We start from the raw sequence: 25,887 nt of genomic DNA, 5'->3' as shown, positions 1-25,887 counted from the left end.
TGGTCCTAACACAGGAGGCCATTGTTTGTGTCCCATTTGAAACCAAATGTCAAGTTGTAATATTTAACCCAAGGTGTAATTTTTCTAAATCTAACGTAGTATGTGGTTAATGTTGAGAAACAGTTTGGCGAGGTTAAGGTAATAACACCTGGTACTAAGATTTATGGAAAAAAGATGGGTTTGGTTGAAACAATAAATCATTGTGGACTTTTAAAAATGACACAGCGGCCTCTTATAACCCTGGGTGACAGAGCTTCCTGGTAGTATTAGCCAATCACAGCACAGTAGGGCGGGATTGGACAGAGCTCTGCACCATCCAGCCAATGATACAGACAATTTCCAACAGAACAAACACACAGTGGAGATCAAAGACAAAACAGTTCCACACCGTCAGGAGAAACAGAAACTTTACTGGATAGAAATTTGGACAGTACATGTTATTCAGTAACTCACAGTGCTGTCACTTCACAGGGCTTTAAATGCTCATACAGACGATTAAAAGGCAAAACTAATGGAGATAATTTAACACTGACAGTGCAACCGAACTTGGAAAAAGGTGTGAGAGACAAAGACAACAGTGAAAAACAAAGGCGTGTCCCTACAGCTCTTTGTGTTTTACATGTAGTAAGTAGTTTACATGTTGTTTACATACCAACGCACGGCAGCTCCGGATGGACTGTTGTGAACGAAGCCCTCTGGAGTTGGACTGCTTGAAGCCACTTAAACAATACTAGTTAAGCTGTCACATGACGTTCCTATCAAAGTATGGAGTTTCTTTTCAAAATAAAGGTCCTTTCTTTAGGTCTCAACATAGACTGCATATAAGAAGTGCATGTAGCCATTGTGACGGCACCAACTGGTTTGCCGAGTTAATAAATCAAGTGAGAAGTACAGTTATTTTCTCATTGACTTATATTATAGGACATATTTTTGCCCCCTGCTGAGCTGAGGTTCCTTCCACTTCTTACATACAGTCTGTGGCTGGCAACAAGCAGAAGAATCATCATTTCCTCCTCAAATCTGTGTGACGTGCACTTTGTTCATGTCTGCTATTTTCACTCAGCCCTCTACAGTTGCAGGAGCTTAATCATCAAATCACCTGCTTGTATCTAAAACATATATTCTGTGTTCAACATGTGAACTTTCATAAAAGGTTTTAGCTGCAGCAAGCTTCAGTGCCTGTTCGACTTTCTCTCCACTTCTACACCAAAGTGACTCCTAAATAAACCTACACAAAAGATAAAAGATGCATTTATACGAAGGGGCAAATATTTCAAGGTTAAATGGGGGAATTCACAGAGTCTGTGTGCATTAAACACACTGTCATTCTCACTGTACTGTTGTATTACAGCACATTTCACATATGTAAGTCTGTGCATTTATATATACAGGTGCATGTTGGCATGCACAAACACACACTCACACACACTCTCCCACAGGCAACTCTCCAGGCATGTCATTAAGCCAAAGAGTGCTAGAGTTTCCCGTTGGCAAAAGCTCCCTCTTGGAACTGAGGGATGAAACTCTTGAAGTATGCCCTGGGGTGAGAGACAGAGAGAGAGAGAGGGGAGAGGGAGGAGGGGAGAGAAAGAACAGCAAATAAAACATTAAAACATGACAATAATTGTGTTTCAACTACTTCAAAGCATCTAACAGGGTCAGTCCCAGCCGCAGCACGTATCAAAGTGCAGAATGTGTTGTTACAATTACAGCCGTACATGAGATATCTGCTCTCCGTGTGGTAACGCTCATGAGGGAGACACAGGAGACATAACTGAACTAAGAAATCAGGGTAAAAAATAGAAGCAGCCTGCAGAGTATTAAGCTATATGTTCAGCTAGTGCGTTCAGGTATGTGTGTTTGTGTCAGGTTAGACATAAAGCAAATGATGCTTACAAATCAAACAATAAGTTTGAAGTCTTCATACGGTAAGCAAAAGCAATAAATACCTCAAAAAAGCCCTCAAAGCATTTAAGCCACACATAACATCTACTGAAATACAATCCTGCCATATATGGAACTACATGTAGCATATGTTTGCCATTACCGCAAACAGATAGCTGAGCCTGGCCACTAATGTCTTTGTTTGGACTCAGAAACACGCACTTTAAACAGGTTAGCTTTAGGATACTTGTGCAGTTTTAGTTGTGTTGTTGAAGACACATTTCCAAAGCTGACGAGTGCAACAATTCAAGTTTTGAATATCGTTCATGCTAACTGACGAGTTCATGCTAACTGACGAGTTAGCATGAACAATATTCAAAACTTTATTTAAACAGGTTCAGATGCCCTGACCAGTCCAATGTAACTTTACTAAAATGTTTGGATGTATGATCAGTATCTTCTGATTTTATCCAAACGCACACGTTATTTGATTGTATGTGTGTAAGTCAGTCACAGTCTTTCACATAATCTAAAATGCAGTAGAGCTACACCCCCTCATCACTCAAGTATCACTGACAGTGGGGCAACGAGGAAGTGTAAGGCATATTTAAATCTGTTTTTATTTACTTACTGTCTTTAAAGCAATTAAAAGTAACCTAAATTACTTATAAATATAAGACAACAAATAGATATTTACTCAAGATTTTCCAAAAATCACTTTGAATAGTCGTTGAATCTGAAGGTCAAGTTAAAACTGTTGTTTTTATTCTGACTATCAGATTTGACTTTCTAATGATACAATCAGCTTTTAATGCATCCAACTGCTTATGTGCATAAAAATTCAGCTCAGGAGACTTAGTATGAACTGTTTACTAGAGACATGTCAGACAACTCATGTTTTTGACTGAATATTCATTGTCAGTTTTATGACTAAGTGGTTCTGGTGTATCGTTCTCTGTCCTACTGGAAAGAGGAAATAAGGTATTTTTTGTTCACTAAAGACTTATGAATGCATTTAGAGTACAAAGAAAACATTAGATTGTATTTTTGTGTTTGACATGATTGTTTTTGGTTTTGAACTAGTTGAACACTTTAAGAGGGGAATGTGAAATAGGTTTTTCCTTTTCCAATGTGGAGACATAAAGATGTAAAGATAAATAAGTGGGAAAAGAAGGTCCGCAGATAACCTCTTAAAAAAACTGATGATCTTTTGCCTTCGTCACCTTCTTTAATCACTCAGATCTTTAAATAGTGGCTGACACTTGTAGGTTTACTCTAAAGGGGTTATAGGAGTTAATGTTTATGGAGGGAGGAATCAAATCAGCGGATGTACACAAATGGCCCATGTGTAGGGCAGACAACAATATTATCTTATTTGATCATATATCTAATGTAGATCATAGATAATTTACAGCATGATATATGATTATATTTGACATATGGGCTTTACAGTGGTTGGGAAATAGTCCCAAACTTATATTCCAAAATGACTTTTACTTTGTAAAGACTGGAGTACTTCATGAGCAGAAAGAAACCTGCTCAGGTCCCCTGAATTTAATTCTTACTGTATATGTGCAAAAACTTTTATTAAGGTTAATAAGTGCTACAAATCAACACGTATAATTCACAAATTGGAAAGGAAGTGAAGAGGAAAGATCCACTCACTTGGCTCTCTTTGCCATCTCATTGCCGTCCCAGCGAGGGCTGTAGGGGTACGACTTCTGCACCTGAGAATAGAGCTGGCCGCTGTTGGTGAAGTGGTACACAGACTGGAAGGTGAGGGTGGGCTGGTCCCTGGGGAAGTACAGTGGGAGATCCACTACCAGGAGCAGAGGGACGGAGATGGAGATGGAGGACCATACGGTTATTTCATCAGAGGAGAAACAGGCCTCAGTGTGAATATGGGTGTGTTTTAGTGACTTTCCTACCGTGCACTAGGAAGCAGAAGTCCTTCCACATAAGTAGCAGAGTGAGTTTTGTGAATCCCTCAGCATCGTACTCGACCACGCCCCTGCAATACACATAGAATCATTTTAAATCTCACTAGGTCTTATTTCATCTTGTCAGTGCCCTCAGTGACAAATGTGAAAGTGACTCACGTCCCAAAGTGGCTGAGGAAGGCAGCGATGTACTCTCTCCTCTTGTGGTAGCCTTGGATGACATACTGCACCTGGAGACAACAAAGTAAAATGTTTCATACACACAATGGAATCAGCAAAACACTTTTGAACCTCAGCAGTAACAAATGAGAGATAATGAAAAGGCATCCAGTCAGGTTAATATAGATTAAATAACAACAACAACAAAAAAAGCTCAGCATGCATACAGGCATTTATTAAAGTTGAAATCTCGAGGATCTCAATTTCGTTCTCTTTGGCGGCACCTATGGCGATTAACGGTAATTACAGGAGCACACTTCCCAGATATCCAGACAGTGCTGCATGTGTGACGTCCACTGTTGGCTCCGCGGTTGTAACTCTTGATTTTCCTGGCTGACGGTCGCTTTCCTTTTTAGACTGTTTGCTTCATCTGAGCGTCGAGTTTGTTTCTTTTTCTTTGGATTTTCACTTATTTTTGAAGTTGTATCTGTAGTCATCCATCTTTTCTTTGTTTGTTCAGCCATAGTAGATTACTGTTTACTCGCAACACTTGCAGAGAGCGGAAAAGCAGCCGCTTAGCTCCGCCTACCCTCTCTGGCAGACCAACCACTGCTGGCTGATGGAAAACGCGTCACTAACTGGGCGCCGCTTGTGATTTTTTCTGCGAATGTTGCACCAGACACCCAGTCAGCCATAGATAGTGACTTAACAGACATTTATTTACATGAAAATCTTCGAGATTATTACTTTAAGGTTCTTTTCTGCATCATAAAAAATGTTTATATTGGCACAAACATCAGGCAGTTTATTTCAAAACACAGATTCCTTGTTTAGTCCTTAAAATCCTGTATATTTGTGAGAATCTGGCAGGAGCAGATTGGGTGGGTTCGACACCCACCCTTAGTTTCCGACAATAATCGCTGTCCTCTCTCTCTGAATAAAGGCATAAAAGGCCCAAAACTGTGATAAGACAATATAGATACAGAAGGGGAGATGACATGTGAACATTGTGTTTACGTGATCTTTGACCTATAAGAGAAGGGTTCCCTCGCAGCAACATCCTTTAAACATCCTTTTTAATGAACAAGAATATTGTGTTTATTAGTTTTAATCTCGTCATTTTACCCCCTAAGCAACTGTTAAGTAAGTCCACATGTTTCTGGGTCTGTCTTGCCCTGAACGAGGCCTTACAGGCAGAGCTAACTCTCAGTCTGTGTGTAGCCTGAGAGGAAATGCTTGGCAGTACTTTACACGCTCGCTGAGCGAAAAACTACCCAGAATGTAAACAAAGCCTCGGCCTGTAGAGGGATTAAGAGAGGTGAGCTTTTTAATGGTTGCTTTCACTTTAAAACCAGACAGCTCGCAGTACAAAAGTGGTATTACATGCAATCTTTGTACAGGCGAATTTAAATGTCACACAAGTACAAAGTCTTTAGCTTACCGCTTGACAGCCAAATAAGCTGGTGTTAAAAGCTGCACCATACAGTGTGTCAAATGTGACTAGAAAAGAGACTGCTCAAGGTGTTAATTTAAATATAATGACTACATTTCACTCAACATTTTTACATCTATATTGTTGTTTCTTATGAAAATATTATAATATAGGAAAAATTTACTTTCTTTTAGTCTCAGAGTCTCATGCATGTTTGAAAACCTTGTGCATCACCTTGGAAACGGGGGAAAGCGCTGCAGAGCTACTTTGGAGGTGCGTTATCTCAAATCTTAGTTGTGTGTAACACCTAAAAGCAGCTGCTACTTATCAGTGATGGCATCATGAAGATACACACAGAAAGACTCATACTGGTATTGTAGCAAATAGGCAGCAGGTTTACAAAAATATACGAGGCTATAAGCTGCATACTGACAGAAAATGTCCCAACACATTGTCCTTACACTCGAGCACAGATTCTCCTCTTGTGACCACTTTGTCTTTAGCGCATGTTGACAGCTGTGATTATCCTAAAGTCAAAAGAGGAGCAGCTCAGGGCTCAGTTGACTGTTGAGCATCCTGGGCAGGTGAGAAGGCCTGGAGTCAGCCCGCCAACCAGCCATGAAGGTAACCCGCTCCCCGGCTCCGTTCCCAAAGATTCAAGTTCCTTCGTCTTTTTCAGTTCAGCGATGTACTACATCAGCCGACATGAGTCTCAAGTTTTCTCACGAGAGATTTCGATAGGCGCAGACTGTCAAATAGTAGTTCACATACATGCAGGAAGTGATCAACTCAACAAAAATAATGTGATAATGTGAAGCAATCGCATCTCTAATGAATATTGAAAGTCCCTTCTGCTACACATTGCTCCTAGTGATTGTTTGTCACAGCCCTAAGTAGTCCGATAACTTGTGGTGGGGTTAATTTGAGGACAGTTTGTGTGATGAGTAAAACTGGAGACAGCTTTTCTTTTCCCACTTCTCCTGTAAGGTTTTGATTACTCATCACCCATTTATGAATGAGAGCGTTTTATGAAAGAGGAAAGTTGTAATCTCTGGTACACTTGGTCGCGTGTGTGTGATGGGTCTCGTCTCTTTAAGAGCTCTTCAACACAGACACACTTTGTGACTCAGCCTCATGTTCAATTCTGTTTACATGGGACAGTGGGGGCGGCCATTTAGCTTCATCAAAAGCTGCAAGGCCGCATACTCAATAAGCTGTTTATCTAGTTACACTGCATGTGTGTGTGTGTGTGTGTGTGTTTCAAGGGAACTGTGGATCGCTGAACTTTCCCACCCATACTGAGAAAGGATTTCCCGCCCCCACTGTCGCTAAGACGTTCAGCCAAGTATTTTTATTGGCTGCCTGTAGGTTTGAGTGATGCAAGACAGGTGATCTTGCTCTGCAGGTATTCAAACCTGCCTGCACCCATGGCTCCCTCGCCCGCGCATCCATTTATTGTGCTTGTGCTTGTGCGTCTGTGGGGAGTGTGATGCAATAACGCCGGAAGTGCTTCCTGCTGTGTGATTGAGAAATCTCTTCTCTCTCTCTGTCACATACGCATTCACACCACCCCCGGCTTTTATGTTATAAAGGGTGACTGATCTGATATCTGACAAAAACCTCATTTCAAAAATCAATGTCTTTTGGATATCTGATGAGATCCTCATGAGTATCAAAATCTGAGTGCTAAAGAAAAAAATCATGCAGGAAAAAAAGAATAATAACTAAAGGAATTGGGAACACAGACCTCACCCCCGCTGACTACTGCCATTTATAAATAAATAAAAAGCAGGCAGCACGTCACTGAGAGGAGAAAGCACACTTGCAAGTGGAAGTGGAAATGGAGGAAACAGCGGAAATGTCACATAAATTGTTATCCGCTCAGCATCTTCACATTCGTAAGAAAACAAGGAGACAGGTTAGAAATATCATGACTCACTGTTAAGTTTACTGTCTGCTCTGCTTCAGGGAAATCCACTTACACAACTCAGTGCTCCTTTCTTTATGTACAGTGGAGAAAGTCACTGTAAAGATTAATCAGCCCGATGATTCATGTGTTGGGCTTTCTGAGGCTGTCGCCATTACTTTGGTGACACAGTTGAACTGAGCGGTGAAAGGGAAAGCACAGATGTTTGTGTGTTAAGAAGGATTATAAACTGTTGGTGTTATGTAGGGTTAGCTTGGATCCAACACAACAGGATAACACAAACAAACTTAACTGGTCAAGGGAACGGTAGACCATCAACTCCTTTGTTCTCTAAAATAGCTGTTTTTGTAAGGGGGGTTTGGTGGCTTTGAAGAGAGGCTGAAGGCTGTTCCTGGTTTAACAAAATGATCTTACCGTAGCTACTTTTAATAACAATTTGAGCTGGTCACAGGCATAAAAAAAGCACTTTTAGTTAATGTACTATGATTGTGCACATTTGCACTGAACAATGACATGCAGCCATTACAGCTCATCTTGTGGCTGCCAGCTGAAGCAATCTACAGGAACCATTCCAGTAGATTGTAGTAGTAATTTAAGCCCCTTTTACACTGCCAGTGTAAGGTGGGATTGTTACGCCTCTGTTACACCTCTGGTGTGGTGGGGCAAAGTCGTTCTGCTGCTGAGCAGGCATCAGAGTTAGTAAGAGTGGTGTAACAGAGGCAAAGCGGCGTCAGTGTAAACGGCAGGGGGGAACAGCACCGTGTGTGTGTATGTGAAGCTTACGGTTTTTGTTAACACGATACACGCCTTTTGCTTCCAACGCCAGAATGCAATGTGTAAATACACACTGGTGGAACTGACGAGGCAAAAAATTCCCCCCCAGCTATTGTGTATTGCAAGTGGCTGATTGGCTGCTCATAGCATGCTGGGATACCCAGCGATGCGCACCAGACAGGCGGTGTCACGTTTTAACTGTTTTTCTCCCTCATTATGCCATAATCATCCATTTTAAAAAAACTGTGTTATACTGTTTAGTAAACAAACTTGCGAGGAGGTGTTTGGATTGAAAGGACTCCTCAATTCACAACGACAAGTAACTACCGAGGCGGGTGGACCTGAGTGCAGACGGCTTTACACCGGCATTGCTTGGTCAACATAAAATGGCAAAGGTGGCGTAACAACTATGTAAAATGAGCTTTAAGCTCCTTATACACTTCCAGTTCAAGGCGGGATTATTGCGCCTCTGTTACGTTCCAGCTTCTATGTTAAACGCACAGAGGCAGAATGGTGGGACAAAGTCGTACCACCACTGAGCCGGCACCGGAGGTAGTAACAGAGGCGTAACAGAGGAAAAACGGCGTCCGTGTAAACAGTGGAACCCGCAGGGAACATCGCTGTGTGTGTGTGTAATTGAAGCACGCGCTGTTTGTTTACACCTCGTGCATGTTTTGCTTTCGCAACGCTGTGTAAAAACACACACTGGAGCGGCTTTGTGCCAGCGTTGCTTGGTCCAATGTAAAATGGCAAAGGCTGCATGACGATGGAGCTTCGTTAAGGCGCTGAGGCAGAACCACAGTCTAAAAAGGGCCCCAGAAAAAAATACCAGAATTCCCCTTTAACAGCAGGTTTGAGCTGGTCTCTGCTAACGACACTACAGCAATGACCTAAAACACACACAACAGACAGAAACCTGAACAATGGTGAAGTAGTTGAAGTAGCCACTTGACACATTTAATTCTACTTCTCTCATTTTTAATAACTCTCTGCAACTCTTTTTACCAAACTATCTCTATAATTTCAACAAACACCAACATCTAAGGACAATTTAGTTGACTGAGCGCAACTAATTCCTCGTCTTGTATGAGATCATCATATCAATAAGACAGGACTGAACACCTCTCAGGGCCTGAGTCTGATTTTCATGAGTGATGTTTTTTGTATTGATGCAGATGCCAGGTGCCGCATCACCCAGAACAATCACAGTCACAGTCACAGCTGAGGTATGTGGCGGTATAGTTGTGTCAATACAATCACAGCATCTGGAATAAGTGGGAGGAAATAATTGATGGTGTTAAAAGAACAAAACGACTGCACAGCCTGTCCTCGCAAAGATTACAAGAATATTTGTCTGAGAGGTAGTTTTTTCTTTACCAAGCTTTGGCTTCAGTTGATAAATGTCACGGATACTACTTTGTGTCTCTGCTTATACTTTATGTTTCTGTCTTTCTCCTCCGATAAATCCACTTACCACCTCAAGGAAAACCTCGGGTTCTTTTACCTTGGCTGGAAGTGACTCCAAGGAATGCTACTTCTGCCACACAGAGTCTGCTATTGATAAGACATATTGTTAATTGCTACTTGTGCTGTCTGAGTGGCCATTCTTCTTCTAATCCCTGGCAATCAAAAGGCCTAAACAATTGAAACTGAGAAATACAGTAGTGACACTGATTAGTTTGTACATTGACAAACAGTCTAAACGTAATGCACCAGGAGGATTGCTGAACTCTCAAACAACAGGGCTGTAATGTGTGTTTTACGGCAATATAATTAGGGATTAAACCTCCTTTTAAGTGAAAATAGCTCAAAAATCTTTAGGACTTAAATACAGTTTCAATGAACGTGAACTAACACATATTGCATACAGTTTGAATTTACTTGAACACAACCCACGTAGCCTGATCAGAAACTCAGTTGCAAAATTGTTGTTGTTTTGTTCATTAGCAGTTTCTCACACGAGAAAGAAGCTAACAGCTTAGCATGGTTTCATACCTCAATAAGCAGTATTACTTCTACTTACATTTTTTCCATTGATGCTGTTTAATATAAAATGCCTTCATGGATTACTTGTCCTGTTCAGATGGTTTTGTGTCATGACAATTCATTCACAGTTTGCGTGTGAATGGGCGTGAAACAGATCAGAGAGACAGAATTTTACAAATGTCTACGACTTGGATACGAGACCTGTTGCGCTTATATACAGAGAAATTAAATGTTGGACGGATCACAACGGAGTGTCATTTGTCCCACATTCAAAGGATGCTTTGAATTTCAAATAAAGCTGCAGAACATACCAAGAGATATAGGCTTACAAACCAATGCATGCTGCATTCATGGCTCTGTTGTGTTGGCTGCAGTGCTCCTTACTCTGCTGTCAGGGGAGCAAGATGTTCTTTATTCAGGCACAAAATGTCTCTGACAAATAAAAGAATAATCCCTCAAGCTACATCTTTAGAGACTTAGTTTTCAATATAAAATACTATTTTTGCTTTAAAACAGCTATTTAAGTGCAGGTTAGACTTTGCATGCTGCAAGAAACCAATGAGTGAAATCAATGGGGGTGATGGCTGTGAGAGGCAGTATATGTCTTAACACGACACCTACAAATTTGATCTTTAAAACTGTGGTGCTGACATCATGAGCAAGACTTTTCCTTCCTTGTGTCACACCGCCTTTATCTACTATTATCTGCTCTGCTTTCAGCATGCCTGTCCAAACAGGCTGTGGCTTTTCCTCCAGGGAGGCGGAGACTGAGACTGCTGCTGCTGAGACTTGGAGGTCAGCCGGGGACACAAGTGTTCCAGACACCCTGAGCACACGGGTCAGATTCCAGGTAAACAGGAAGCGATGTGTTTATTATGTGTATGCGTGTGTATAGAGGGGGGTTGTGGGGGGTGGGTACTCTTCCCCAGAGGGAAATGGCATTACATGGTGTCTACACTTGCGTATCTACCTGTCAACCTGCAGAGGCCAGGGAGCGCTCAGACAGACTGTGGAGATTGGCCAGTACGCCCACGTCGGCAGATGCCACACACAATGCCGCATGAATGCACACACACAAATTAACACACACACACACACACACACACACACACAAACACACACACACGCACACACACACACACACACACACACACACACACACACACACACACTGACCGCTTGAAAATAGACATCCCTTAGTGGACACATACTTAAACCAAAAGCCCCAAAGCTTATACCTATGCAATAAATGAGTCACATACCTGTCACACGTACAAAGAGTAAAGAATCTTGCTCTTAATTAAAGTAGCCAGACATTAAGGGTTGCAAAAATCTAAACAAAATGCAAACGAGAGCTGCCCTCTAAAGTCGAGGTCTGGAAACATGATTCAAGATGATCCTGACTGGACTAGAATTTTGTGTAATCTCTGCACTTTTGTTATTTTTTTAGCTGTGTCTTAAAAAAGAAAAATACAGAAGAAACCAAATGTCAGCTTGTAAACTTTACAATTCGAGTAAAGTTCACGACTTTCAGGCGCTAAAATTATCTGCTGAGGTCTCTCCTAAATTCCTAAACTTGTGTTTCTCTGATGCTGTTGGCTGCTGAATGTCAGGATGGGCTCGGAGCTGAGCTGCTTAGCTGCTGAGCTTGTTTTCAGTTTACAATTTATCGTTCAAGAGGGTTTTTTGTGGGGGACAAATTACTCTCAGAGGTTTACCGCGCTCCAAAACAAGCAGACCATGTTATCAAAGTGGGTAAAAATAAATAAAGGTTTTACGTTATAAAATAAATGTTTCTCTGATGCTCCTCAGCTAGGCTTGGTGGCTACAAGCAGACTAACTAACTTTAGCTCACAAGCTAGCGATTATCTGGTTAAATGATTACACAACGTTGACTTGAAACACCAAGAAAGTTGTCAGCTGGTAATCTTTTAATGTCTGGCAAACAGTCAACGCTTACAGAAAACTTTTTAGAGATAAGCATAGACACAGAAACCACAACTAACCACACACAATGAGTACCAAATGAATGCCGACAAGATTTTACCTTGTTTGTGAGTAACTGGCACACTTGAGGGACGTAGTCAATGAGGCATCCTCCACTGGGGAATGCTGGAATATGAAGTGCTGAAGAGCCTCCAAGAGCACTGTGGGAATAAATGAAGCTACAGTTAGCTTGAACATAGACATATTTATATTACACGGAATGTAAAGTGAGTACAATGTTAATTCATCATCAGTCTTTGGAACAGGTCATGATGTTGTGTGACCACCTGACGTTATGGAAAGGTATGAAAACTACTGAGAAAATAAAACCAACACTGAAGTAAAAAGATAAATGAGTAAGTCCTGCCTGTGGCATCCTCCTTATTCTCCTTCACTTGTTCATTTATTCTTTTGACGTCCTCCTGATTCAATCCTGCACCACAGCTCCATTAGTGATTAGTGCATGCTTGTTTAATCAGGAAATCTGCTGCTGTGGCTCCCGTATGACTAACCAACCGAAGCAGTCACTCATTTTTTCTGATCTGGGGCAAAAACAGAGGGAGTACCCTGAGGACGGGTTAAAGGTCTTAGGGAACTGCTTATTAGCTTTTAATGCTCATTTAAAGACACATAATGGAGGTTTTCTTCCTCTGCTTTCTATTTTTATTCCACTCTTCATTAAAGCAGGACAGTCACTGGGCATTCTGAGATGCTGTTATGTCATTTTAAAAGCAATGCCAAAGTGTATGACCCCAGTTTACCAGGTTAAGCATGCATGATGCACGTTAATAGCCAACATCCTGTAACATTATGTCAAATGTCAAAAACCACATATGTGGAGATGCAGGCCTCAGGGCTTGTTCTGTGGTTGATCAGAAAGACTGTGATGTGAAAACAGTAAGAATATATCTCGTTCTATCTGATGCCTACTGTACGCTGACTGACTGAAATAACTTGACACCCTGAAATATAAATCAGACTATAACATTTTGAAAAGACTGGGTGTTCGGCAGGGTCACGAATAACAACACTGACTATTACAAGAAGCAGAAGCAGCGTTTAGCCAGAGCTGCTGTTATGTTTACGTAGTTTGTTTTAACTGCAATTATTGAGGCTGTAACATTAGCTTGGTTAGCATTACAAGCTAGCAGCCAGTTAGCAAGGCATTTCCTTCTTCATTACTTCAGAACTTGACACTGCAACTTACACCGTGTGCCTACAGTAAGCAAACATCCTATTATACTATTGCTTTTAATGTAATGACAGCCCTTGTGTGTGTAGTGGCATGCACCTCCCCAAGGTCACATCCATGTTTACTCTCTAGCTTAATGTAACAACCTTGAAGATTTTCTTTTAAATAAATGCCTGTTAAGTCACTATCACTGAATAAGGTAACAAAATGGTGATTGAGCCTATGGCCCAATGATGAAAGCCTTTGCATTTGCAGTATTACGGTCTGGGTGTCTGTGGCGACTTTGGCGGACAAAATCACAAGCAGTGCCCAGTTAGTGACACGTTTTCCATCACCCAGCAGTGGTTGGTCTGCCAGAGAGGGTAGGCGGAGCTAACACAACAAACACACTTGTGTGTAAAGCTTTGTTCAATTTCCGGTCTCTGCAAATGTTGCGAGTAAACAGTAATCTACCATGACTGAACAAATCAATGACTACAGATACAACTTCAAAAATAAGTGAAAATCCAAAGAAAAAGAAACAAACTCGACGCTCAGATGAAGGAAAGTGACCGGAGCCGACCGTGGACGTCACACATGCAACACTGTCTGGATATCTGGGAAGTGTGCTGCTGCAATTATCGTTTATCACCACAGGTGCCACCAAAGAGAACGAAAGTGAGATCTGCAAGATGAACACTTTAAGAAGAGGTCTTCATGGGCAGCCCAGGATCCGAGACCCCGGCTGGGACAAATACTCATACTCATTCCAGTTATGGACAAAAAACAAAGTAAGCGCTGTCACTTATATTACATGTGGCAGACTGTCAGCGTTTGACTTAATTAAGACAGGAACATCCCAGCCGCTCACAACACAACAACAAAATAAGAACCATGAGACTAAAATGAAATAAAAATAGAAATTTGAAACATTTTTAAGCATTAAAAACAGAAAGATTGTTCCGAATTGTTTGTTGTATTCGACATTTTTAGCAGGATAAACACATAATTAGTATTAGTTTTAATTACTGGGTTTGCAGGTCTATTTAATGGTCCCAGCCTGTCCCCAGTCTCGGGTCTCTCTCCTTTCCGACATGCACCAGGTCGGGTCTGTAATATCTAGTGTGAAAGCAGGCTGTAAATAAATGTGCTTTAATCGAAACTTGGAACAATATTTCTGGATTATTAAGGGTAATGATAACCTCCGGTGTGAGGTCGTCGCTATCTCATATCTGAGGATCTGCTTCATCCAACCACATCCCAAAAGATATATTTTTTTAATCCCATGATGTACAAAATAGTTTCAACATGATCTCATATCTACAAGCTGAAAGGCAGCGAGATAGACAGAAGTTCTGAGGAGTGCAAAATGTTGCACAATGTAAGGGTGTGGGAGTAGCGAGGTGGAGCAGAGCACTGTGCACTCCACCTTTCTGTCATAACCCAAACCACAGATGTTCTTGAGAAAAGGATGTCTTAAGAGAGGTGAGGAAGAGGTCAACAGTGACTCGACTCTTAGCCCTTCAAAGAGGTGGATTAAAATAACTGATGAATCTGTCTTATAAACAGCAGGTTTCTCGTTAGCCGTCTGTCACATACAGGAGTGACTTCCTGTTTTTAACAAACAATAGCTAAAAGAAAAGACCCACACAGAGATCACACCACATTAAGAGCTTTTACTTGAGATCACTGGTCTGAGTCCTTTTGCTAAGTGACTGAATATTAATAAGGTCGTATTCTCAGAGAATCCATGCAAACTGCCATGAGGCCATTTTCATTGTCAAAGCCTTTTCTTCAGATCTCCAAAGCCACCATTTACAGTAGGCTTTGTGCACATAATTAGCATTAGCCTGTGCATTTTGCCGTGCACCAACAAATGGTCGATTGAGAATGGCTTGCAGCAACGACGAGAGAAGCCTTTGAAAATGAAAATCTAAATGATGCCCATCTATCCTCCCACAGATCTAAGAATAGCTCCATATCATTCAGATGGAAATGCAGACAGGGGCACAGAATAGATGGTGCTGTGTTCGTCACTCATTTGTGTCAATGGCAGGCATGTGAACAAATGTGATGCATTTTTGGTTTCAATGGTTTTGCCTCTGGAAAATTCATTTGATTGGAGGCTGATTAGATGCCAGCGTCTTGTGCTAGGATCAAATAAAAGGTCCTCTAACACAGAAAGCCAGTTTATAAGAGAAGTTGCACATCTGTGATTTCCTACTGGTCTACTCTTATGGTCCAAATTTCCCTACAGACATCAACATGCTTTTATTTTACATCAAGGAGGCAGTTGTACATGTACAATTAGGGTTTAAAAACAACCTTTTATTTTTTTTTTAAAGCATTGTGATGGTAGTTTCAACGTCTACAGGCTAAGTCAGGCTACCAAGACCAATGTTACAGCAGAATACGGAACCAGGCCAACAAAAGTTAAGCTGCACAGGTGAATATATTCCGTTTCATAATTGTGAAGCAGCTAGCTTCACAGCAGACTCTGGAGAACACCAACACATTTAATGGATATGCAAACAATGGGCATTTGATAGACAGAATTGGGAACCATTGGCTACTTCCATGGCTAAGTTGCATGTTGTAGCATTTATTACAGCGCCCCTACAGGCCTGGAGCACTTTTGTTGTGTTGACTGGATTTGCAGCGAGTTTGATGTTAATGCATTTGTTTCGGCCTTCTGCAGCACGTTGTTTTCATTTGCAGCGCGTTTCCGTCGTTGCATTTGTTTTGGACTTTTGCGTCTGTTTTTGAATAAGCATCGTTTCTGAATTTGCAGCCTGTTTATGCTAACAGAAACCATTTGGACCATTGCAGCGTGATTTTCCCTGGTCAGCAACCGTAATTTAAGCTAAGTGAGCTATAAAATGTTTTTTTAATACATAATTTGTTGGAAAGATATAATTTCTTCATTTATTTATTCATATATGTTTTTTAATTTTAATGTTTTTTTGTATAGGGACATGTACTTTATGTATCATTTAAACCTTTGCTACAAACCACAGCTTTTATAGCCTCTGGAAAATTTGTATTACCATCCCTGGATTGGCCTTTGAAAATTCATGAAAATCAACAACAAACACATAGACGCACTAATAAGCACATGCATTAAAAAAAAGATTTAATAAGTAATAAATAATCATCATGTGAAGGGTTCATTGCATGGGAGAAAACCCTCTTCAATTGTCCTTCAAACAACAATCCAAGGCACTCTTTTCTATAGAATTAAAAAGCCTTAATTTCAGATGCCAAAAGACAACTTTTAAATGTTTTTTCACCCATGCAATAACCCCGTCAAAAGATGAATTAACCACAGCAAACCCAAAGTATCAAAATAGCACCTGTATGTGATTACTACAAAGATACTACATAGTGCCATGCGTCAGTGTAAGATACAAATTCTTAAACTAGGCAAGTCATGTCTCAAGTCTTCTCTGACCTTCCTATCTGTTGTTCTAACTCGAGGCAGCGTTCACAGGAACTTCCCCAGTCAGGAAAGCAAGGTCCCTGCCTGGTAAATGCTTGCGACATTACAACTCCACATCCTGGTTTGTAGAGCAGCTTGTGGTCTCCAAGCCCTAACCAAGATAACCCTGATGAAACCATGAGGGTTAGTTTCTGAGACTTGCAAGAGGATGTTCTACAGCTGTTTTCACTGAGTGGTACTGATCATGACTAAACACTGACCTTTATGTAAAATAAATCAGTGGAGTTCCCCTTTAACCAGAGAGTGGGCTGAGAGAACACTGACCAGAGTTTATTGCTATAGGTGACTGATGAGAAAATACACTGAAAAGAACAGAGAAAAGGTCCAGAAATGGTGTGGTATCTTTATTAATATGTCAGTGTTATGAGACGTCCAGTAAGGGCTAAAAATGGCTTTAAATGGAGCTTCCTGTGGGTGGGCACAATCCAGACATAATGGTGTTTTACTCTCCAAGTGGCACCCTGAAGAGTCCCCGCTTTTGTCTCCACTGGTGACACCGCTCTCAACACTGCCCACACACACTGGAGTCATCATGCAGACATGCTGCCTAACACAACCCCTCTGAGCAATGCAGCCTACTGTATGACATATTTACAGTAGACAGTGGTACACATGTAAACACGCACACACACACACACACACACTCATGCTGTACAGTGACAGGGCTGCCTGTGACTTCATCAACCAGAGAGATTATCCTGTGTGACTCAGGTGGATGGTGACGAAGCTCAGTTTGTTTATTTGTGTGTGTGTGTGTGTGTGTGTGTGTGTGTGTGTGTGTGTGTGTGTGTGTGTGTTCGTGTGTGTGTGTGTGTGTGTGTGTGTGTGTGTGTGCGCGCGAGAAGGAGGGTGTGTATGACGGTGCAGTGACAGTGTGAGAGCAGATAAAGGCTCAATTGGAAAGAGGGCAGACATGATTCATTACCAAAGTGAAAGATAAGGCCAAGAAGAACTGTTTGGAGATGCAAATGTAGTTTCAAAGCAGCAACATTTCCATTTTGATTGCCTTCTTCATTTCCTAAAGCCTGCAGGCTCCTCAGAGGCCCACATATGACTCTGCTTGTTGACTGTTAGGACTAAATAACATCCTATTCTTCCCTCTGTGACTGGACAAGGCACACTTGGCCTATGGCAGTAGAAGTCAGTAACCTTTCTGTTATGAGGTGACTATCCTGGCAGAACAGTGCTGATTTTCACCCAGATTCACTGTTCATCTTCTATCTGGATAAAACCAGATTAATAAGCGCCTCAGGCTGCAACCATTACACACTCTCACTATTGTATGATGAGGCTGGGCAATGGGGAGAAATTTTCTTGTTGCCCACTGTGACCCCTTCAACTGGCGGCAGTTCATCTCCATAAACAGATATCTGCATATGAATGAAAAATCTATAGGCAAGGGAGAACATTCACGTGTTAAGGAGTGTTTTGGTTTCTTAATGTAACCATGAACCAATGTTATTGAATTGGCTTTGGTTGCTTGCAGGAAAAACTGTTTGCAGAGCAAGAGAAGCAGACACATTTGCTGTAATGCAAACTCGAAACTCTTCAGCTATTGTCTGTTAAAAACACATATGGTCAAATGAATGCTGGAAAAGTACCCAAAGGGACCTTCAAATGATAGCTGGCCGGACTGTAAACAATCATTAGCACATGGATGTGGAAGTCTTTGTTGTCTTTTATCCATATATAGGGATGGGTATTGTTCGGATTTTACTGATACAGTTTTTTGGCTGTCATGGCAACTTTACACCACTGTAGTGAAGTAAATCTTTTACAATAAACTCGGCGACAGCTCTGAGACATTCTACGGTTTGTTCCTGAGTCAGTTTCCCTTGTTAAGCGATGGAGAATGGGTTTAACTTGGTTTCTGACTTCTGCTAACGTTACCCACTGCAGATGAAGCTGGGGCTGCTGCTCAACTGACGCCGTCTATGAATTAAATTGGTACATTACTTAGAAGTGCTAACAACTGAAGCTAGCTAACAACAGTGACTGAATAACTACAGGTCTATTTATAAGAACCATGCGAGTTAGCTGAAAGTTTTAGTTTGGCTAATCCCATCTACAGCATTGCTATCAGAGACGCCGGGACTCTGAGGCTGCACTGAGGACGTACTAGCCTTAATGCTAGCAACAGTGTTAGCATTTGCTGCTTTGCTACAGCAGTCAAACACGCTGCACTGCAACTACTTTTTCACATAAATAGCACGATGATGAACCAGAGTTTAATTTGGTAAAGTGAGCTCAAACTTCCAAACACTTTGCTCTGTCCACCATATAGACCTACTAGACCACAACAATTGCGTGGCGGCTTTGGAGTGCGTGCCGTTATCAGCGGGACCTCGTCCCAGTGCACGATAACGCTGTGGCTACAGATACGAGCTGGTAACGGAGCGGACATGCTGCGGAGTGTTTACTTTTAGCGGCTACACCTGCAGCGCACACAAGGCATAAGGATTTGTGTGCTGACAGGAAATGGGATACAGCAAGATTTTGTTTCCAAAAGTTGCAGTGACTGCGCTGATCACGTAGATTAAACATACATTTGAACAATTAGAAATGATAGATGTCATAAGATATAAGTAATGCAACTGCAGCCCACAAGTCTATTTGTATTTATTTATAAAGAAATAAACTCTCTCAACTTTTTCATGCGGGTGTCAGATTCACCGCACCAAGTGTGGTAAAAGTAGGAAAAGGGTTTGTTGTGTTGAAGAAAATAAACTTAAAAGTCCCAAATAATTAAAAAAATAGGATCATTAATTGAATATGTACATAAAAGCTGTGTTTATCTGGTATAACTTCCTGTATTTTTTAAAATTGCAATAAATATCGCAGAACAAAAACTTCAAGTGTGAAAGTCCACTTGGGGTGGCTGTTAAGGGCTGTGGAAGGGTCAAACACGAGAAATCCAGGACATTGGATGCATTAATGTATTCTGTTTGGTTTCGGTCACAATTTGGTTTGATTCATGCACCAAAACTACGTGGTTAGGTTAAGGAAAAGATAAGTCTATGTCAATGTAGCACTATTAAAAGGTATAATAAGTAGGATTTTCCTATAAAAACAAAATATAGACTTTTATAAATATAATAAAATATAAATCGTCACTTATGGGCCTCTATACATGTGTGTTGGTGAGTGTGTGTGCAGACCCTTGTGAGACCCTTCCCTCTGCATCTATGCTGTTGTTTTGCTTTGCACAGGATGTTTTCAGGAGGGGGGCTGTTGTGGTTCTCTTACCCAATCACAGGGTACAGGTGAGTGTGGGAGTGGTTCAAATTAGCAACTTGGCCCCATTCAGACCGGTGATCTTTTCTGGTGACGAAGAGCCCAGGAGGAGGGGCCCAGTTTGAATGTGTTGTTGACAAAATGCGGGAAAAATCCTACTTATTTTACCTTTAAGTTGTGTGTTCTGAAGTCCAATGTCATAATGGTCAATTTGAGACGTTATCAACAGTCAGATAAAAGTCATTAGAAAATCTGCTCAAAGTCTAGTTGCTTTGCAGTCACGCTGTAAGAAAACATCCAAGGGTATCATCAAGAATAGATGAAAACAAAGCACATACAAAATAATGATCAGGTGTAGGTGTGCTGTATATTTCATCTCTGGGTTAAGACAAAGGTTTAAACAACATTTTTTGGTTACTGTGTATCCAGCTTATCCAAAAAGTCCCCCAGGTGATGTAGCGTGCTTTTAGGGAGTCACTTTCTGTTGATTTTATTCTGCAGATAATCTGTTTTATGTCCTTCAAGGTGACCTCACAGTTTTTGGTTTTGCTACAGAACTAATTATCGATATGCACATATTTGTATGTCTCTAATTAAATAATTTCTAACACAATTATTATTAACCAAAAATCATGCAATTTTCACGTTTTGTTTTATAAAGAACAAAGCTGCTCAGATGTGATGTTTTAATTTCAGTGAGCATGAGACTGTATACCAACCAATGGGGATTTAAAATAGCAACATATTAAGGAGAACCTACTTCTTACAGCAAAGCAGCATCACAAAACTCACTGCACACAGACTTATAGAAAACATATAATGCACAAGTGTTCAAGGAGACCAGGAGGAGGATAAAGTGTACTTTGAGCCGCTGAGAGTGAGAGAGGTGTCTGCACTGACATCTCAGACTGTCGAGTGGGTTTGCCGGGTTAGTGGTGAATTTATTTTATCAGACCGACAATTTCTTCCTGTGACAAGACGCTCACAAATCCTTGAAAAATATCTGATCGAAATGCAAAGATTTTCAAAGGCTATAAAACACCTCTACAGACCCTGGAGAAGGGACACACAAACTGTACACCCACACAGGCACATGCACACACAAACACTCACACACATCATCAGGCAGGCAGGCAGGCATGCACGTACACACACACACACACACACACACACACACACACACACACACACACACACACACACACACACACACACACACACAGGCACCTAAAGGCAAATGCAGATACACAAACATAAGTGCACTGCAGCCTAAAACTGTCTCTCTGTGTTGATTTTTCTGGGCTCCTAAATCTGGTTTGGGGGCAGAGACGGTGCCCACTCGATTCTTTTATGCAATGCAGCAGGTTTTCTGGGGGAAGGAGAGATGTATCCAACTCATCTCATGGGCACAGCACAATCAGGTAAACGAGAAGGAAAAGTGAAAATGAAAAGAGCGATGAGAAAAGAGCATTACAAAATGGTCGGAGGAGACACAAAGGCAATCAGGTAACAAAAAACAGCTCCTCCAGACCTGATGTGTGGTTGATGATGATGGTTAAAGAGCAAAATTATTCGCCGAAATTCTCTGCAACTGATGCAAGCGGCAATAAAACAACCCTATTACTCATTCTATGCTTTTACAGATAATATTACTACTACTGTTCTAGCACTTAATTTCTGCAACACTGACAACAACCGATGGATGTATTTAAAAAGAAGGAAAGTATCGGGGGCTTTAATGGGTCATATTTCAGTGGATCAATCTGAATCTGATCGTCTCTCTGCTGCGTTGTGCTGTTTTGTCCACCTCATCCTGATGGTGTTGAGGCTTTGCTCTCTTTAATAAAAGCAGAGGCTCTACAGTGACATACTTGCATGTCAGAGTGAAAATCAAAATGTGGAATGTGATTGCACCCTTGACTGAGTTACATTTTTTTAGGTTTGTTTGCCCTCTGTGCTGAAAATGTTCACACCTATAGGTCATTTTACGCCCTTTTCCCACAGGTCAAAAAACCCACTAACACACAGCTTTTTTGGTTAATTGGAAATGACTCTGCAGTGGACCCAGGTAATTATCACCTCGTCTCCGATCGGCATTGATAGGAACACAAAACCCGTGTCGACACGCTAATCTCCGCCCCCTTTCTGGCGCGATTCTATGCTCCATCTGTAACTTCTACGACTCCTTGTCATCTCAGTTACAAATTCCGCTTGTCTCCGTCCGAGCAGCGCTCAAACAGCGTTCCAAATTTCCAAACAAGTTTGATAAACAGACTGAATGAGTAATAAATACAATAAAGACCTAACCATCGTAACATCTTCACTGTTCACTAACCCTGTTTCGGGCGCCTTTGTGACGTTAGATGGTGACACAGCAGAATACTGAAAGCAGTATACTCCACTGGCAAAGGGAAAAGAGACAATTGGCATCTATAAGCGGGTCTTCCCAGGTCTGAAAAACCTGTGTCAACGTGCTTATTTCGGTGGGAAAGAGGTAATAGAGTCACCTATGAACTTGAGTAACTGGAGGGAACCCACGCATGCACGTGGAGAACATGAACTAGCTGTGAGGCCACAGCGCTAACCACTGCACCACCACTGCAGCCATGCTTTGACTATGCATCCTTCTAATTGAATTCAGTGCCAAGCTCTTATATCAAGAGTTAATGAATCCTAAACTAAGTACAAGCTAGCAGCAGCTCATCTCAGAGCTCCTCCCGATGTCCTGTTGCTGCTGATAAACATCAGAGAAGCACTGATTCTTTTAAATGATATCGGTTTGTTCAGTGTTTTAACTGTTTCGTAGAGAAGCAGAAATTTGAGGATAATCCGGCACCTGAGATAACCTTGCGAAAATCAGACACTAAGAGATCATTTTAAGACTTGTTTTATAGAGCTTTGAAATTTTCAGCCTGCCATGCTCTGTGTTCAATGACACACCTACAAAACAAAAGTCTACAGATTCCACTGACAAACGCAAGTCAAATCGGGATCTTTTCCATTGATTGACTGTTCGACTTTTAGGGGGAAGCCCTAGTTTGTACTTAGCTAAAGATTGTTTACGAGGTACAAAAAGTCTAACTCTCTAGTAGTACAGTGGGTCTTCTGTGCGAGTAGACTGTAGTGCGAGTGTTTTTGTACGGCCAACACTCTGACAGAGTGATACACCTTCTGTCTGGCAGAGCTTCATTCTGTTGTAATTCATGCAGGACCTTCAGCATTTAGCTGAACATGCTTTCTGGTCTGCGAGAGGGCAGCCCTTTAGTACTGCTAAGTAAATAGCAGGTGTTTACACTGGAGCCGCGCAAAAGAGAAAGATGTCTCCCTTTTTTAAGAAAAGTAGTTGGTGGGGCGCCGGTTTAGCTCAGTGGGTAGAGCAGGTGCCTCTATATAGAGGCTACAGTCCTTGACACGTTGGTCGCAGGTTGGACTTCTGTTCTGTGACCATTTGCTGCATGTCATCCCCCCGCTCTCTCCTCCCCACATTTACTGTCTGCTGGTTAAAAGCCCCAAAAATAATTGTTAGTAAAAGTGGAGAGCAAATCAGAGCTGAAATAAAAGCGAACGTTTTGTTATCATTCATTGACTGCGAATGAAAGCTCATGTTGCTGCTGGACTCCGTATCAACATAAAGGTGATTGTTGTTGTGTTCACATCTTGTTCTTGCTTGTTTATCCACATTTGGCCATAAAAAAAGTCTGTAATTAGAGGATTTAAATCAGCCACCATTTATCATGCCATCTGGAGAACATTGCTAACGTGCACTTTTACATACAGCTCAGTGGAATGATAATAAATGAAGTAAAGCACAGTGTTGCCTTGGGCCACTGTAGGATACTATCTATGTTAGTTCTGCAGAAACTGTTTGATGCTCTGTGTCAGACTGATGGTAAAAAACTCCACAGGGACGGACGCGTTTGATGTACATCTTCTGAAAATCGCTGGCCAATCCGAAAGCTGTTCATATCTTTAATTGGACTTGTCTCTTTGGTATAGAAATCCAAGCAGCGTGCTCCCCATACTTTTGACCCGACTACTGCCGAGTCGTTCTTTTTCGCTGGGATACGAGATCTTTTTGGTCTGATCGTAGCAAAACCTCCACGGCAATGATTTCAGCTTGACAAAAAATTCTACCCAAAGCTTCTCCACATGTCTACATCTATTTACCACTTAACAGTTAGTTTACATGAATAGGGAGGGAAGATCATCAGAGCTACACAGTGTAACACCATGCCTTTCACTATGCATCTTCTTCCAGGCGGCCCGTGAAACATTATATAACAAATGAACACTGAATCTTAAGCAGGTGAATCTGTAAGCCTACAGAATAAGTGATTTGACTCCTCACAATCAATAATTTGTACAGAAAAAGAAACAAGTATGGTGGTGCAGTCCCATCAAAGAGCGGAGTCAATGCAACAGTCTACATACACTGTACATTATCGGTAAAAATGTGGGTGTCTGTCAGGATATTTCAACATCTTTTCCCCCCTTGCTGCTCTGTAAGGCAGAAAACATTAGAGTGATGATGTGTTTGAAGACAGGAGAAGAATAAGTAACAGAGAGAGTAAGAAAGAGAGAGGAAGAGGGAATAGAAATAGAGGTATAACACTGTAGCTCAGGGGGCTTACGAGTTTGCGTTCAGAGCTCTTAGATCCGAGCCCCTGCTGAAGGAGAGTAAAAGTGAGATATCAAACAACTCAGGAGTGATGAAAGAGGAGAGTAGAGAGGTGGAGGAAAGAGAAAAGGAGAGAGAGGGAAAAGCTCTCTTCTCCCGTGTGTTGTCTTTTTTTCCTCGCTGCGTTTCAGTCGAGCGAGGGACGACCTTGCTGGGTAGAGCACAGCTCTTCTCTCTCTTTTAAGTCCCACTCACTCTCTCGGTTCCCTTTGAGGATCAGCCAGAGGGATCAGCAGAGGAGAGAGAGTGATAGAAAAACGGAGAAAGATGTTGAGAAAAGAGACAGGCGGCAGACATGTGAAAAACGGGAGAGGCAGGGAGGGGGTTTGGAGAGATATGACCGAGGACACAAGAGTTAAAAACTGGAAAAAGTGATATTTTAAAAAGTGAGATTGACTAGACAGCAGGGAGGGATGAGGGAGCGAGGGATGCAGGGGTAGTAGGAAGAAAACACAAATACCAAAATGATGTATAAAAAACAGAAAGATGGATAAAATGACGGGAGAAGTGATAAAATAATAATGATGGAAATCACCACGGTGAGCGCTGACGGCTGTTTATTTATTTATTAATTTATGCTCAGGCAACGAGCAAAAAACAAGAAAAAACAGGGGATTCGAGTATTTTTTAACCTCTTTACTTTTTTGGTTTGTGAATGACGTTTAGGTTCTGTTTGGGATTTGCTCCAGCAGATTGCTTTAGCCTTCAGCCGTAAGACGGGCTGTAAGAGCTGCAATGTAATCCTTGGGGGCAGATGCGTCCAGTCAAAGTACGTCGACTAGAACTGCTCGTTTTTGCCACAGACAGGCTCAGATTGTGATAGGGCTGCTGCGAGTAGTGGACGTAACTGATGACGTCGTCGGCGCTGAAAATGTCAATATTTTAAACCAATGCAAGGTTTTTACATTTTTATTATTCTTATTCTTCATGACGTCAGTCGTTTTTGCCCGGAGTCAATGATTGGCTGAGCAGCTCCAGTCAACGCAACGCAGTTTTAGAAAATGGTGATGGCAGCAGCAGAGTCTGAAAGTGTTGCAGCAGGGTCCGAAACTGCTGCAGCAGGGTCCGAAACTGTTGCAGCAGGGTCCGACTGTGTTGCAGCAGGGTCCGAAACTGTTGCAGCAGTTTAATCGCTCAAGACTTGCTCCAGACAAATGCAGTTAATTTACCCTCTGGAACCTGCGGGTTGTTGATCTACCTCTGCCTCATTTGGTTAG

At 41.6% G+C, this 25,887-nt stretch overlaps 1 protein-coding gene across 2 annotated transcripts in view; it reads right to left on the bottom strand.

Moving 5' to 3' along the window:
* Positions 1-390: 390 nt before the first annotated feature.
* Positions 391-25,887, bottom strand: part of babam2 (BRISC and BRCA1 A complex member 2) — a 99,356-nt gene continuing 73,859 nt past the window's right edge. For both annotated transcript variants that reach the window (XM_069661946.1, XM_069661947.1), the window contains exons 8-12: positions 12,150-12,249; positions 3,984-4,054; positions 3,813-3,895; positions 3,550-3,703; positions 391-1,538 (exon numbers count right to left, since the gene is read on the bottom strand). In XM_069661946.1, coding sequence (XP_069518047.1) covers positions 1,475-1,538; positions 3,550-3,703; positions 3,813-3,895; positions 3,984-4,054; positions 12,150-12,249 — 472 coding nt within the window. In that variant the 3' untranslated portion in view covers positions 391-1,474. The remainder of the gene's footprint in view (positions 1,539-3,549; positions 3,704-3,812; positions 3,896-3,983; positions 4,055-12,149; positions 12,250-25,887) is intronic.

The sequence above is a fragment of the Semicossyphus pulcher genome, unplaced genomic scaffold (genome assembly GCF_022749685.1).
Source record: "Semicossyphus pulcher isolate SPU_LCO1_2020_fin unplaced genomic scaffold, fSemPul1.0.p SCAF_14, whole genome shotgun sequence".
Classification (NCBI taxonomy): Eukaryota; Metazoa; Chordata; class Actinopteri; order Labriformes; family Labridae; genus Semicossyphus; species Semicossyphus pulcher.
The sequence above is the reverse complement of the archived record's forward strand: the minus strand, read 5'-3'. Positions and strand labels throughout refer to the sequence as shown.